The sequence below is a fragment of the Haematobia irritans genome, chromosome 1 (assembly GCF_050003625.1).
Source record: "Haematobia irritans isolate KBUSLIRL chromosome 1, ASM5000362v1, whole genome shotgun sequence".
Lineage (NCBI taxonomy): Eukaryota > Metazoa > Arthropoda > Insecta > Diptera > Muscidae > Haematobia > Haematobia irritans.
In genome coordinates, this window is record NC_134397.1 from 118,984,892 (window position 1) to 118,998,019 (window position 13,128).

At 35.8% G+C, this 13,128-nt stretch overlaps 1 protein-coding gene across 1 annotated transcript in view; it reads right to left on the reverse strand.

Annotated features, from left to right (window-relative positions):
• Ace (Acetylcholine esterase) overlaps window positions 1-13,128 on the reverse strand; it is a 414,922-nt gene that overhangs the window by 181,800 nt on the left and 219,994 nt on the right. The window contains 1 exon segment of the mRNA XM_075291477.1: window positions 4,624-6,348. Coding sequence (XP_075147592.1) covers window positions 4,624-5,105 — 482 coding nt within the window. The 5' untranslated portion in view covers window positions 5,106-6,348.

A 13,128-nucleotide genomic window follows, 5' to 3' on the forward strand; every position in this document is an offset into this window, starting at 1 on the left:
ATTTATATAGCATAGCTGGCGGCGCCCACGAGCCGATTAAACAAACTTTATTTAACAGAAATGTACATTTAGTTGGGCACCGTGGAGCAGTGGTTGCTACGTCTGACTTGCATGCCAAGGGTCGTGGGCAGGGTTGGCCTGTCACAAACTGTGACTTTTGCGACATACATTTGCGACGGTATAATACGTATGTCGCAAAAAGTTTTCCCATGGTCAAGCCTATTTTCTTAGGTGGTATCGAAATTCCCGTTAGTGAGTGTGTAAAATACCTTGGAGTTATATTGGACAGGAGACTGAACTTAAAGCTAAGAAAGGACGAGAAAATCCACGGTTACCCTGTACTCGTGCAAAAGGCAATAGGGAAAATGTGGGGACTACGACCGAAAATTGTGAACATTCCTAAGAATTGAAACTTCTTCGCACCTACCATCGCCTTGGATATCATCGAATTCGCTGCCTAGCCGACGCGACTAAAGTATTTTCAGTTTGCGACTTTTGTTACTTTTCTACATTTACGACGCGTATGTGACGTTTACGACGTTTACAACTTTGCAACAGTCGCAAACCTAAAAAAGTTTGATACAGACCATCTCTGGTCGTGGGTTCGATCCCTACTTCGACCAAACACCAAAACTTTTTTTTTTTACATATATTCCAGATATGTCGGAATCTTCCGAAAAGGTCTTTATCATGACATATTAAATTTTTACTATGAACTGTAAAATGTGTCTTATTAAAGACCTAAAGTCAGAAAAGAACAAAAATAACTTTTTTTATGGAAAAAATAAAAATTTTGTAACAAACGAATTTTTTTGGTGATTAAAAGCTTAAAATTTTGGAAGCAATTCAAAAAAACTCTAACAAAAGAAAAACGTTTTCGGTACACGTTTTCCAAACGTTTTTTTTTCTTTGCTTGTAGCCGCTCACTACCATTATTTCTGGCTAAAATATCAAAGCAATTTGATACATTTTAAAAATTTTCATACAATTTTCGTCCACTTACCTATGCGAAAAATGCTCTCGACCCTTTAAAACATAAAGTCAAAATATCGATCTTGCCTTCATGTTGAAACTGATTTGAGATGTACTTTATCAGTAAATACTAAAAACACAGTAAATGATCCAGCAAAACCTTATAGGTAAACATACTTAAAAAGTAATAACCACTTATTAATTGGCATCGCTCCTGATTACTTCACGCCAGGCATACCTTCGGCCATAGTGTATAAAGAGCATATGATAACCTGATATATAATCATCAGATGCAAAAAGTCAACAAATCTAAAAACGATTTCATTAATTCTGAAGTTCTTTTCAGAAGTATTAAAGCCAAGTTGACCTTAGAAAACTAAATTTTCTTCCATATTAGGATACCCCATTTTTATACCCACCACCATAGAATGGTGACGGGGGTATAATAAGTTTGTCATTCCGTTTGTAACACACCGAAATATCGATTTCCGACTATATAAAGTATATATATTCTTGATCAGGGAGTAATTCTAAGACGATATAACGATGTCCGTCTGTCCGTCTGTCTGTCTGTTGTAATCACGCTACAGTCTCCAATAATGAATCAATCGTGCTGAATTTTTGCACAAACTCGTCTTTTGTCTGCAGGCAGGTCAAGTTCGAAGATGGGCTATATCGGTCCAGGTTTTGATATAGTCCCCATATAAACCGACCTCCCGATTTGGGGTCTTGGGCTTATAAAAACCGTAGTTTTTATCCAATTTGCCTGAAATTTGAAATCTAGAGGTATTTTATGACCATAAAAATGGTGAGTATCGGTCCATGTTTTGGTATAGCCCCCATATAGACCGATCTCCCGATTTTACTTCTTGAGCTTGTAGAAACCGCAGTTTTTATTCAATTTACCTGAAATTGGAAACCTAGAGGTATTGTAGGACCACAAATACGTGTGCCAAAAATTGTGAGTATCGGTCCATATTTTGGTATAGCCCCCATATAGGCCGATCTCCCGATTTGGGGTCTTGGGCTTATAGAAACCGCAGTTTTTATTCAATTTACCTGAAAGTGGAAATCTAGAGGTATTGTAGAACCACAAATACGTGTGCCAAAAATTGTGAGTATCTGTCCATGTTTTGGTATGGTCCCCATATAAAACGACTTCCCGATTTGGGGTCTTGGGCTTTTAGAAACCGTAGTTTTTATCCAATTTGTCTGAAATTGGAAATCTAGAGGTATTTTAGGACCATAAAGAGGCGTGCCGAAAATGGTGAGTATCGGTCCATATTTTGGTATAGCCCCCATATAGACCGATCTCCCGATTTTACTTCTTGGGCTTATAGAAACCGCAGTTTTTATTCAATTTACCTGAAATTGGAAATCTAGAGGTATTGTAGGACCATAAATACGTGTGCCAAAAATTGTGAGTATCGGTCCATGTTTTGGTATGGTCCCCATATAAAACGACCTCCCGATTTGGGGTCTTGGGCTTATAGAAACCGTAGTTTTTATCCAATTTGTCTGAAATTGGAAATCTAGAGGTATTTTCGGGTAATACAGTCGACTCCGCTTTACTGAAACGTTAAAAATGCAGCCATTTAATTTCAGTTATCCGAAGTTTTTGCTAAAGCGGACTACGGATAACTGAAAAAAACTTCCAGTAATGCGAACTTCGGATAACTGAAAAAGTTTCAGTAAAGCGGACTCCGTATAACTGGAAAAAAATCCACTCAATTTCAGTTAACCGAACTTATGACCAATGCTATGTACATAAAATAATAAAAACAAGGTGTTTGATTCCGTCACAGGTTTGTGTAGGAAAATTGGAATTCATTTATTTGTGATTTAGAGTGATTTAAACTGTTTTGAAAGTGCCATCTTCACTTGAAATAAAGCGTTCTCAATACGGAGAAGAAAATGTACTCTCTTTCAATAGCGAGAATGTGGCATTTTCAGTAAAGCGAAGTCATACTAATGTGACGAAACTCATTTGAACACAAAAAACTTTTCAGTAATCCGATTTTTTCAGTTAAGCGGAGTTTCACTAAAGCGGAGTAATTTAAATGAAATGGACAGAAAAAACAACTGGGGAATGCGATCGATTTCAGTTATCCGAGGTTTTTCAGTAAAGCGCATTGCGCTAAAGCGGAGTCGACTGTAAAGAGGTGTGCCGAAAACGGTGAGTATCGGTCCATATTTTAGTATAAGAACGATCTCCCGATTTAACTCTTTGGGTTTCTAGAAACCGTAGTTTTTATCTGATTTGCCTGAAATTGTAAATATTCTGGTATTTTAGGCTCACAAAAACGAGTATCGGATTATGAGTATGGAGGCACAATGAAATCGATAAAATTTTTTTTTAGACGATATGTTAAGCTTTTATATCCTAAATCCAAATATTTAATATCTCAGTTTTTGTTTGCATGTATGAACTATTTCTTTGTAAATCAGTGTGTGTATGCATTTTCTTTCAATGATTCAATTGACTAATTCCATAAAGCTCGAATAATAATTATAAATGCAACCCATTTCTATTTATGAAGCGTGGTACAAGCAGATTCCTGGGAATACAGGGTGGCTAATAATTTTTAAATTTTATTTTACAACTGCTGCATGGTCGTTTGTTTCTTCGTCCTCTTTTTGAAGGCGATGCAACACTGCCAGTAATGAGCACTGGTTCGAGAAACATAAGATTTATTCACATTTAAATGATGGAGGGCTCAAACGAAAGTCACTTGTTATTTGCGAACCAACTAAAAATCAAGCACACTACCACGCTTGAATGCAATAGATCAACATGTCTTTGTAAGTTTATAAACAATAAAGTGAATAAATCTGTCAGACGAGTGGTTTAGAAAAGATAGCAGCCTGAATTTGCTTGTAATAGACATCAGCCACGTTGTAAATTTTATTTTAAGTTCTATACTGAAATCCAAACAGGGTGGAAAAGTATGATATGATAGACAAAAAACGTGGTACCTAATATCCCACACATTTTTCTTACTCAATGTAGGGATTTTTATCCCGAAATATGGGAAACTGATAATTCAAACACATTGGAATGTGGAAATATGGCGAGAAAGTTAATCAATCCTAATCCATCTCCAAAATGTTCATAGTTACGCCAATAGTTCCATGATATTTAAAAGGCAGAAGTGAAAAATCTTCCTTTTTGCCTAATCTGTTATTTGTCAAATTTATCGAAACTCATCGAAATTCTACTATTTTGATGAAGCAGAAATCTTTCAAGTATATACACACACAAAAACGTTTTTTGGATTCAATCACGAAATTAATTGATCCAATTACTTTTTGATTGAAATGTCTTCAATCACAGAAATCATAGTATCAATCACCAAAGTCAATTAAAAAATTAATTGATACTATAAATTTTTGTGATTGATTTATTTAATTAATTTTTTTTTGGGATCAATTAAATTTTTAATTGAATATTTAGAAAATTCAATAAAAAATTTAATCGGAAATATTTTGTAGAATTTAACTCAATTATTTTAGTGTTGATCACAATATTCAAATTTAAGGATTTCGCCCATCCACCCTTATATTCCAGAATCTATAGTAATTCAATAACTCAAGGCTCCACATCTCTATATAGTTTATATATAAAAAAAAAAATATTGCACAAGAACTTACCTCTCCTGCACACATGTTGCCGGCAGTCGAGTTGCATCTAAGACACCATGCCACGGCTCTGCAGGTACAGGTTTGCGAAAACGTAAATCATCAACGGGTGGCTTGGCATACGGAATGCCGGTGAAGACATGCACCTCACGACCCTGCACCGTTACCGCACGACCGCGTACAGGACCACTTGTCGTTTGCACAATGAGGCGATCCGTCATGGCTGACGCTAATGCTGACATACGTAATAGGATAACGAATGTGGCCAGCAGACCTCGACAAATGTCATTGCTGCGTGACGTGGCAAGGAGGTAAGCTACTGAACTAAAGGAAGAAGAAGGGCGGGATTGACGGGAAGATGTTGATGATGATTTTAATGAATATGATGAGGGTGATGAAGTGAGCGATATCGACGACGATGACGATGACAACGACGGCGGCGATGATGACGACGACGACGAAGACGACGATATTGTGGTTGTAGACCGAGCCATAATAGGTATCAACGCGCCACTGCTATGAGACCACCGAAAAAAATTTTTAAACCGGAGTTTATGCTCCCGATAGCAAAGTTCTCTTGATTTTTATTGTTGTTGTATTTAGTTAGTATTTCTGTTTAGCACTCTGACGTTTGACCAAAACATTTAATGGTGAATACCAATTTGATGTGGTAGAAGACTGACTACTCCCTGTGCTAGAAATAGCACAAAAACTTGTGGCAGTCTTGTGTGCGGAGAGAAGACTTTGACAAATGCACTACTTTACACCCTTAATGTTGTTCAATACTCTATTGAAGGGTGTGTATATATATGTGTGTGTGTGTGTGGCCTATGATGCAAGACCACCCTTTAGCTTTGATTTGAATTCAAATCAACAGTCTTGCCTTGGTTAACAGCACTCTGAAGTGCTGAAGCTAGAGGGATCCTTTCTAGTGCATTGACGACGACAACGACGGTGACAATAGAATGGAAATCTCCTTCTTGTTGTCCTTGGTGCATAACCAGCGGCTGTTGATTATTATTGCGATGGTTGTGGAGGATGCTTACAGAAGATTCCCCCTTGAGCGTTTCAATAGAGACCACAGTTCTTTCGATGCTTTCGGCGGCAAACAATGGCCTTTATTTTGGTTTAGATTTTCTTGACTGGTTGCTGGTTTCCTGACTTGGTGTTGGTTGTTTGGCTCTTGGAAAACTATGGCAGGACGATGTTAACTCAAAACTACATGCTTGGGTTGCTGCGGGTGGGTAACTATGTGATTTTCCGTATACGCAGCTGGCTGACTGTATTCAGCAGCAGATCTTCACGACCCACTGACTAATGTTGGCCTCTGCTGTTTGTTTATTTACCCCTTTACATTTGCTCCTTATCCACGTCCGCATTTGTTTTTGCTGTTGTCCTACTAAAGGATAATTTTCAAAAATATTAACCTTTCTCCAACACGCACCCAAACATTAAGGGATCTCTATCCACCAAGGGGCTGGCTTTGTTTGGCCTATGATTTATTATCCTTTGGGCACTAGCACTCTTTCTTAGTCTTCTTCTTCGCTTTCTCTGTCTTTTGTTGTTGTCGACAATGGTCACACTAGGATTAAATGATTCTTGTGGTTAGTGCTGGGCTCCTCTATTGGCCCATCTGCTTTAAAACGAAATAATTTAAATTCTCATCGGTTTTCTTTTGTGGTTTTACTCTGGTAAACCGCAGACATTTGCCTCGTCACTCTAGCAAATTTTTAGTATCTGCAACGGAAAGAGAGAGAAGAAAAAATTCAGAATAAATTAAGAATTTTTATTAACACAAAACGGGCTACTCTTTGTGCATTTTCAAGTAGCCTCAGCATATAAAATATGTTAAAATGCAGCAAAGGCTTTGGCTTTGGGGGGTCGGGGAGGAAAAGGACCATAATGCTTGAACCTTTGCCCCAGAAATATTTTAAATGGAGGTCATTAAATTGTGTTTTGGTTATAAACGACTAATTTCTGCCACTGAAAGAATAACAAAAACGTTTAATATCAAATGGCAATGGAATAAAATATTAAACATTAAAGAATTATATCAAATATTAAACAAACAAAAATGGTGATAAACTAACAATTTAATCAAATCTCTTGAGAATTCTATGCTAATGATTATGAACTTAAATTCTAAAAACTGAAATCATCCAAATATTAACAAGTATATACGGCCGTAAGTTCGGCCCGGCCGAAGCTTATGTACCCTCCACCATGGATTGCGTAGAAACGTCAACTGAAGCCGATGGCAAGGTATCATAAAACTTCCTAACAACGTAATATATACCACTTAGTCCATACGTGGTATATATTAAACTACAAAAGGGCCGGTTAACTACGTATCTAATTAAGTTTAAAGTTTATATAGAAATAAAATTTTGACAAAATAAAATTTTGACAACATTTTCTATAGAAGTAAAATTTTGGCAAAATTTTCTATAGAAATAAAATTTGGAAAAAAATTCTATAGAAATAAAATTTTGACAAAATTTTCTATAGAAATAAAATTTTGTCAAAATTTTCTACAGAAATTAAATTTTGACAAAATTTTCTAAAGAAAAAAAATTTTGACAAAATTTTCTATAGAAATAACATTTTGACAATGTTTTCTATAAAAATAAAATTTTGGTAGATTATTTTTGGCTCGAGTGGCAACCATAATTATGAACCGATATGGACCAATTTTTGTGTGATTGGGGATCGGCTATATATAACTATAGACCGATATGGACCAATTTTGGCATGGTTATTAGCGGCCGTAGACTAACAACACGTTGCAAATTTCAACCGGATCGGATGAATTTTGCTTCTCCAAGAGGCTCCGGAGATCAAATCTGGGGAACGGTTTATATGGGGGCTATATATAATTATGGACCGATATGGACCAATTCTTGCGTGTTTGTTAGAGACCACATTCTAACACCATTTTCCAAAATTCAACCGGATCGGATGAATTTTACTCCTCCAACAGGCTCCGGAGGACAAATCTGGGGATCGATTTATATGGGGGCTATGTATAATTACGGACCGATATGGACCAATTCTTGCATGGTTGTTAGAGACCATATACTAACACCACGTACCGAATTTCAACCGGATCGGATGAATTTTGCTCCTCTAAGAGGCTCCGGAGGTCAAATCTGGGGATCGGCTTATATGGGGGCTATATATAATTATGGTTCGATGTGAACCCATTTTTGCATGGTCATTAGAGAACATATACCAACACCATGTACCAAATTTCAGCCGGATCGGATGAAATTTGCTTCTCTTAGAAGCTCCGCAAGCCAAATCGGGGGATCGGTTTATATGGGGGCTATATATAATTATGGACCGATGTGGACCAATTTTTGCTTGGTTGTTAGAGACCATATACTAACATCAACATCAGCCGGATCGGATGAAATTTTCCTCTCTTAGAGCAATCGCAAGCCAAATTATGGTGTCCGTTTATATGGGGGCTGTACGTAAAAGTGGACCGATATGGACCAATTTTTGCATGGTTTTTATAGACCATATAGTAACACCATGTACCAAATTTCAGCCTGATCGGATGAAATTTGCTTCTTTTAGAGCAATCGCAAGCCAAATTGGGGGGTCCGTTTATATGGGGGCTATACGTAAAAGTGGACCGATATGGCCCATTTGCAATACCATCCGACCTACATCAATAACAACTACTTGTGCCAAGTTTCAAGTCGATAGCTTGTTTCGTTCGGAAGTTAGCGTGATTTCAACAGACGGACGGACATGCTCAGATCGACTCAGAATTTCACCACGACCCAGAATATATATACTTTATGGGGTCTTAGAGCAATATTTCGATGTGTTACAAACGGAATGACAAAGTTAATATACCCCCATCCTATGGTGGAGGGTATAAAAAGATACAAACGAAGTAGTTTGGACTCACAATCAGGAGAATTTTGCTGATTTCCTAACAAGTTTACATGAGCCTTTCAAAACGCAGTAGTCCTCTGCATATTTTTAATGCCTGTAAATTCATTGGAATCAAAAAAATTATAACAATAAAGTCATAAATTAGGCTAAGCCGAATGATAACTACTACCACCAAAATTAAATAGTTTCTTTTGAAAATCCTCCAAACTATACGGTTACCGAAGGTATATTTAATGTTTCTACACTTGGAGACTAGATGAGATTCTGGACTTATAATAAACATTTTAATATGAATTTTGAGCGATCTTATTCTCCTCGCCTAAGCGTGCAAGAAAATCCGATGAAATAACGTCTTTCATGTTACATGAATTCTCGATTCTGTAGATTTTTACCACCATCGCTCGAATTAGAATGGAGCTAAAATCAAGAATCTAGCTTTTAATTTTTGAAAAATAAGTGCTCCTTCTATTCTCTAAAGAACTACAATGGTTAGACCAGGGTATATGGGGGCTAAATCTAAAATTGAAAGAAAGTGAACGAATTCATATCGGGAATTCATATCGGAAAGTGAACGAATTCATATCTATATGGAGGTCATACCAAACCATGGACCGATATACACGAAATTGGGCACACCTATTTGAGTAACCAAAATATCGCTAGATTTCCAATATCATGCAAATCGGAAAAAAAATTATGGCATGCAGAAGTTCAAGAAATCAAATCGAGAGATCGGCCTATATGAGTGCTATACCAAACATGGGCTAATGCACACCCAAAATTCCAGAATGATAGCTTCATCGTGGTTATACAGACAGACAGCCTGGCGGACAAGCATGTTTTGATTCCGAGCTAAAAACGCATTGTGTTGTCACACTCAAAACTACTTTACTTGGATCCAAAGATTTTGACCTTCATTTAATGATTGTGGTATTATTGCGAGACTTTTCTTCAGAACTTATATTTCTTTCAAATTAGGATCAATTAAACTCAAATTAGAATAACAGATACTTCAAAGCAGAGCATGTTTTCTTAGTTCCAAAAAACCCCAAAGATGCAAAAGGTGCAAAATAAATTTTATCATACATTTGAAGCGTTTTTATCTTAAATCTAAAGATTCAATATATCAGTTTATTTAAAGAAGGTTTCTTTTGAATCAAAAATGTGTTGCTTTACTTTAAGAAAATTTGCTTCAGTTTAACTTACGACTTTAACGAAGGGATGCAAATTTAATAAAACAAATCAATTTTGAGGAAAAGATTATATAATTTAATTAAAATACCAGAAATTCGACATTAATATACACTGAAAAAAAGCATACCCGTGTTGAAAACCGTGTCCTATATTTGAACGATTATTTGCTTTGTAGTCAAGATGCAAAAAGACAACAAATTTAAAGACAATTTCATTAAATTTAATGGATTTTTCTAAATTATTGAAGTCAAGTTGACATTAGCCAAAACATTTTTTCTTTTATGTTATGATACCCATTTTTAAGTGAAATCACTTAATTATAAGGACACTCCGACTTCATTGAAAATTTTATCGACTTTTGGACAAGGCTAAGCAAAATTTGCATTCGTATTTTAAAGACATGAAATCTTTGACCTCACGACAATATTTTTTGCATGTCTTAAAATTTAGGTTGCATAATCTTTCATTTTAAGTCAATTTTGTTTTGCATTCTGTATGCAACATAACATATTTAAATAATTGTCTGGCATAGGTAATCGTCTATAATAGGTTAAAATAACAGCCCGATTTATTTCCAGGCTCACTTTGACTATCCAGTCCATTGTGCTACCATATACGAGTAGTGGTCATGTGGAAATTATGAGTAGATTCTGAAGGTTTTTAATTTTCTTTAAAATTTTATTTTACTCATAAAGGAAGTCAACTTCTTAAATAGGCGTTTTAGATCATAATATGTTTACTATATTCTAGTCCATAAATTTTATATCAATAAGTGTAAATATTGTTTTATTCATAAAAAAGCAAAGAAAAAGTTTGATATATTTATTGGGGAATTGCAAAACACTGATAGATTAACAATATTCATAAATGTCCATCCACCAATAATTCACCACTGTTAACCTTAATATTCGACTTCTGGAGCATCTTACAGCAGAGAGAGTCTGCTCTTATATTTCCGTAATTCCCGTTTTAGTTAAGAAAAAGTAGTACATTTATTAGGTTATTTAAATGTTCACAAAAAAAAATTCTGATTCAATCACGAAATTAATTGATCCAATTAATTTTTAATTGAAATGTCTTCAATCACAGAAATGATAGTATCAATTAAAAAATTAATTGAAGGTCAATTAAAAAGTTAATTGATTCAATTAAAAAATTAATTGATCCTATTATTATGCTACATCTATTGCCTTTAGAAATTTTGGCCAAACAGTCAGCTGCAACAACGGCTGTGCGGTTGCACGAGCTATCGCTGTGGTCGGAAAAAATGTACGGTCATAGTTCGGTCCTCAAAATAATGCCAGATGTGCCTAACGTAGTGGATTATACCCTGGCAAAACCACTTTTCGACAAAAAGTTTGAAACTCTAATTCCCAACAGTGAGGCGTGGTGTACACAGACCCCGGGGAATAAAAGATATATAGATTTCTATACTGATGGCTCCAAATTGAATGGACAAGTGGGGTTCGGAGTATATTCTAAAGATCTGGAAATTCGAATAGCGAAAAGATTACCTAGTCACTGTAGTGTTTTTCAGGCTGAAATATTGGCAATAAGAGAGGTGGTGAATTGGCTGAGAAGTAATGTTCCAACAAATATTGGCATTAATATATACTCAGACAGTCAACCTGCAATAAAATCCTTGGACTCTGTGTTCCTTAACTCGAAAACGGCCATAGACTGCCGCAAATCTCTCAACAAGATGGCTGAGCAGTACAATATTCACCTAATATGGATGCCTGGCTATAGGAACATACCGGGGAACTGCGAAGCAGATGTGTTAGCAAGGCTAGGAACTACCTTACATATTCCAGAGGAACTAGAATCTGTTGGTATGCCTCTGGCCACCTGCAAGCTCTTACTGCGTGAGAAGGCTGTTATGATGGCCAATATTCGATGGGAAAATTGCAAGGGTTGTAACGACACCAAGCAAATATGGCCCCATTTAAACTTAAACCGCACACTAGATATACTAGTGTTCTCAAGGCGTCAGATAGCACTCCTGATATCTGCTATAACTGGTCGCTGCTTGATAGGCGAATTTGCAAAAACTATAGGTGCGAAGTATAATGACTATTGTATAAGCTGTCATGATGTGGAGGAAAAGGAATCAATTAAACACCTCTTGTGTGAGTGTCCTGCTTTTTGTGTAAGGCGTAAGCGAATTTTAGGAGCATATAGCTTTAGATTACTGGCTGACCTGGAAAACGTTAACTTAAGCCGTTTGTTAATGTTTTTGGAGCAATCTGGTTGGTTCCACAAAAGTAAATAATAGAGAAGGTTCAGTGGTTAAGACTAGAAGTGCCCATATGTAATAGGTACTTTTAGTTAAATGTGGTATCACAATGGACTGAATAGTCTAAGTGAGCCTGAAATTTAATCGGGCTGCCACTTTAACGTAACCTAACCCAACCATTATTTTTGTGATTGATTTTTGTTTCAATTAAAAAATTTGTTGAATCAATTAAATTTTTAATTGAATATTTTAAAACTCAATTAAAATTTTAATTGGAAAAATTTTCGTGAAATTTTTTTGTGTGTTACCCAAAGAATCCAGACTTTTTTTTGCGCATCTTTATTATCTTTACTACCTTATTCAAATTTGTCACAAGTTAATTCTCTGCGCTATCAGTTGAACCTGTTAACTATTAATTAATTTCAATCGCATTTATTAATTGAAAAACAAAAACGCCAAACACCTTTCAATTTTAACACATGTCCAATTTTAATATATTTTTTTTTAACAAATAACTACATGACAAAGAATAACAAACAATTAACTATTTCATACGTAATTTAACAAAGTCAAAACAACTCCCATGCATGTTGGTAAACCAGTTTAATGTTCTATCATGGCCCGAGACTACACATTGCAGATATCGTCATTATTTTGCACTGCATTACACACACACACACCATTACCCAAAATGGACAGCCACAGACAAACGGATGAACGTTGCTGCGAATAAAACATGACAAGTTAACTTCCGCTCCATAAAAAGTAGATAAAATGATGGAAATGATAAAAACCAAACGAACCCGGGGTCGTATACAAACGGAACACTCATACGTCGTGTATTCCCCGGTTTGATGTTTGTACCGTACAACAGTGTTGTGAATGGACGATTATACAAACATCTATACAAGAACAACAACAATAACACCAACGAGAGCAAAACATTAGTTGTTGTTGCACCAATGTTAAACAAGTATTGGCAACTACACACATACATTGTATCTAAAAAAAGAGAAATATGAGCTGCATTCTCTTGTAGCGATAAGAGCTGGACAATTGGGTTACCCGAAATTGTGGACTTTGTGATTTTTTGCAAATATTGGAAAAACAGTCTAATTTAAAGATGCTACTTTGACACAACTGTTTGATTATTGATTTATTATGTGAAAATGAAACTA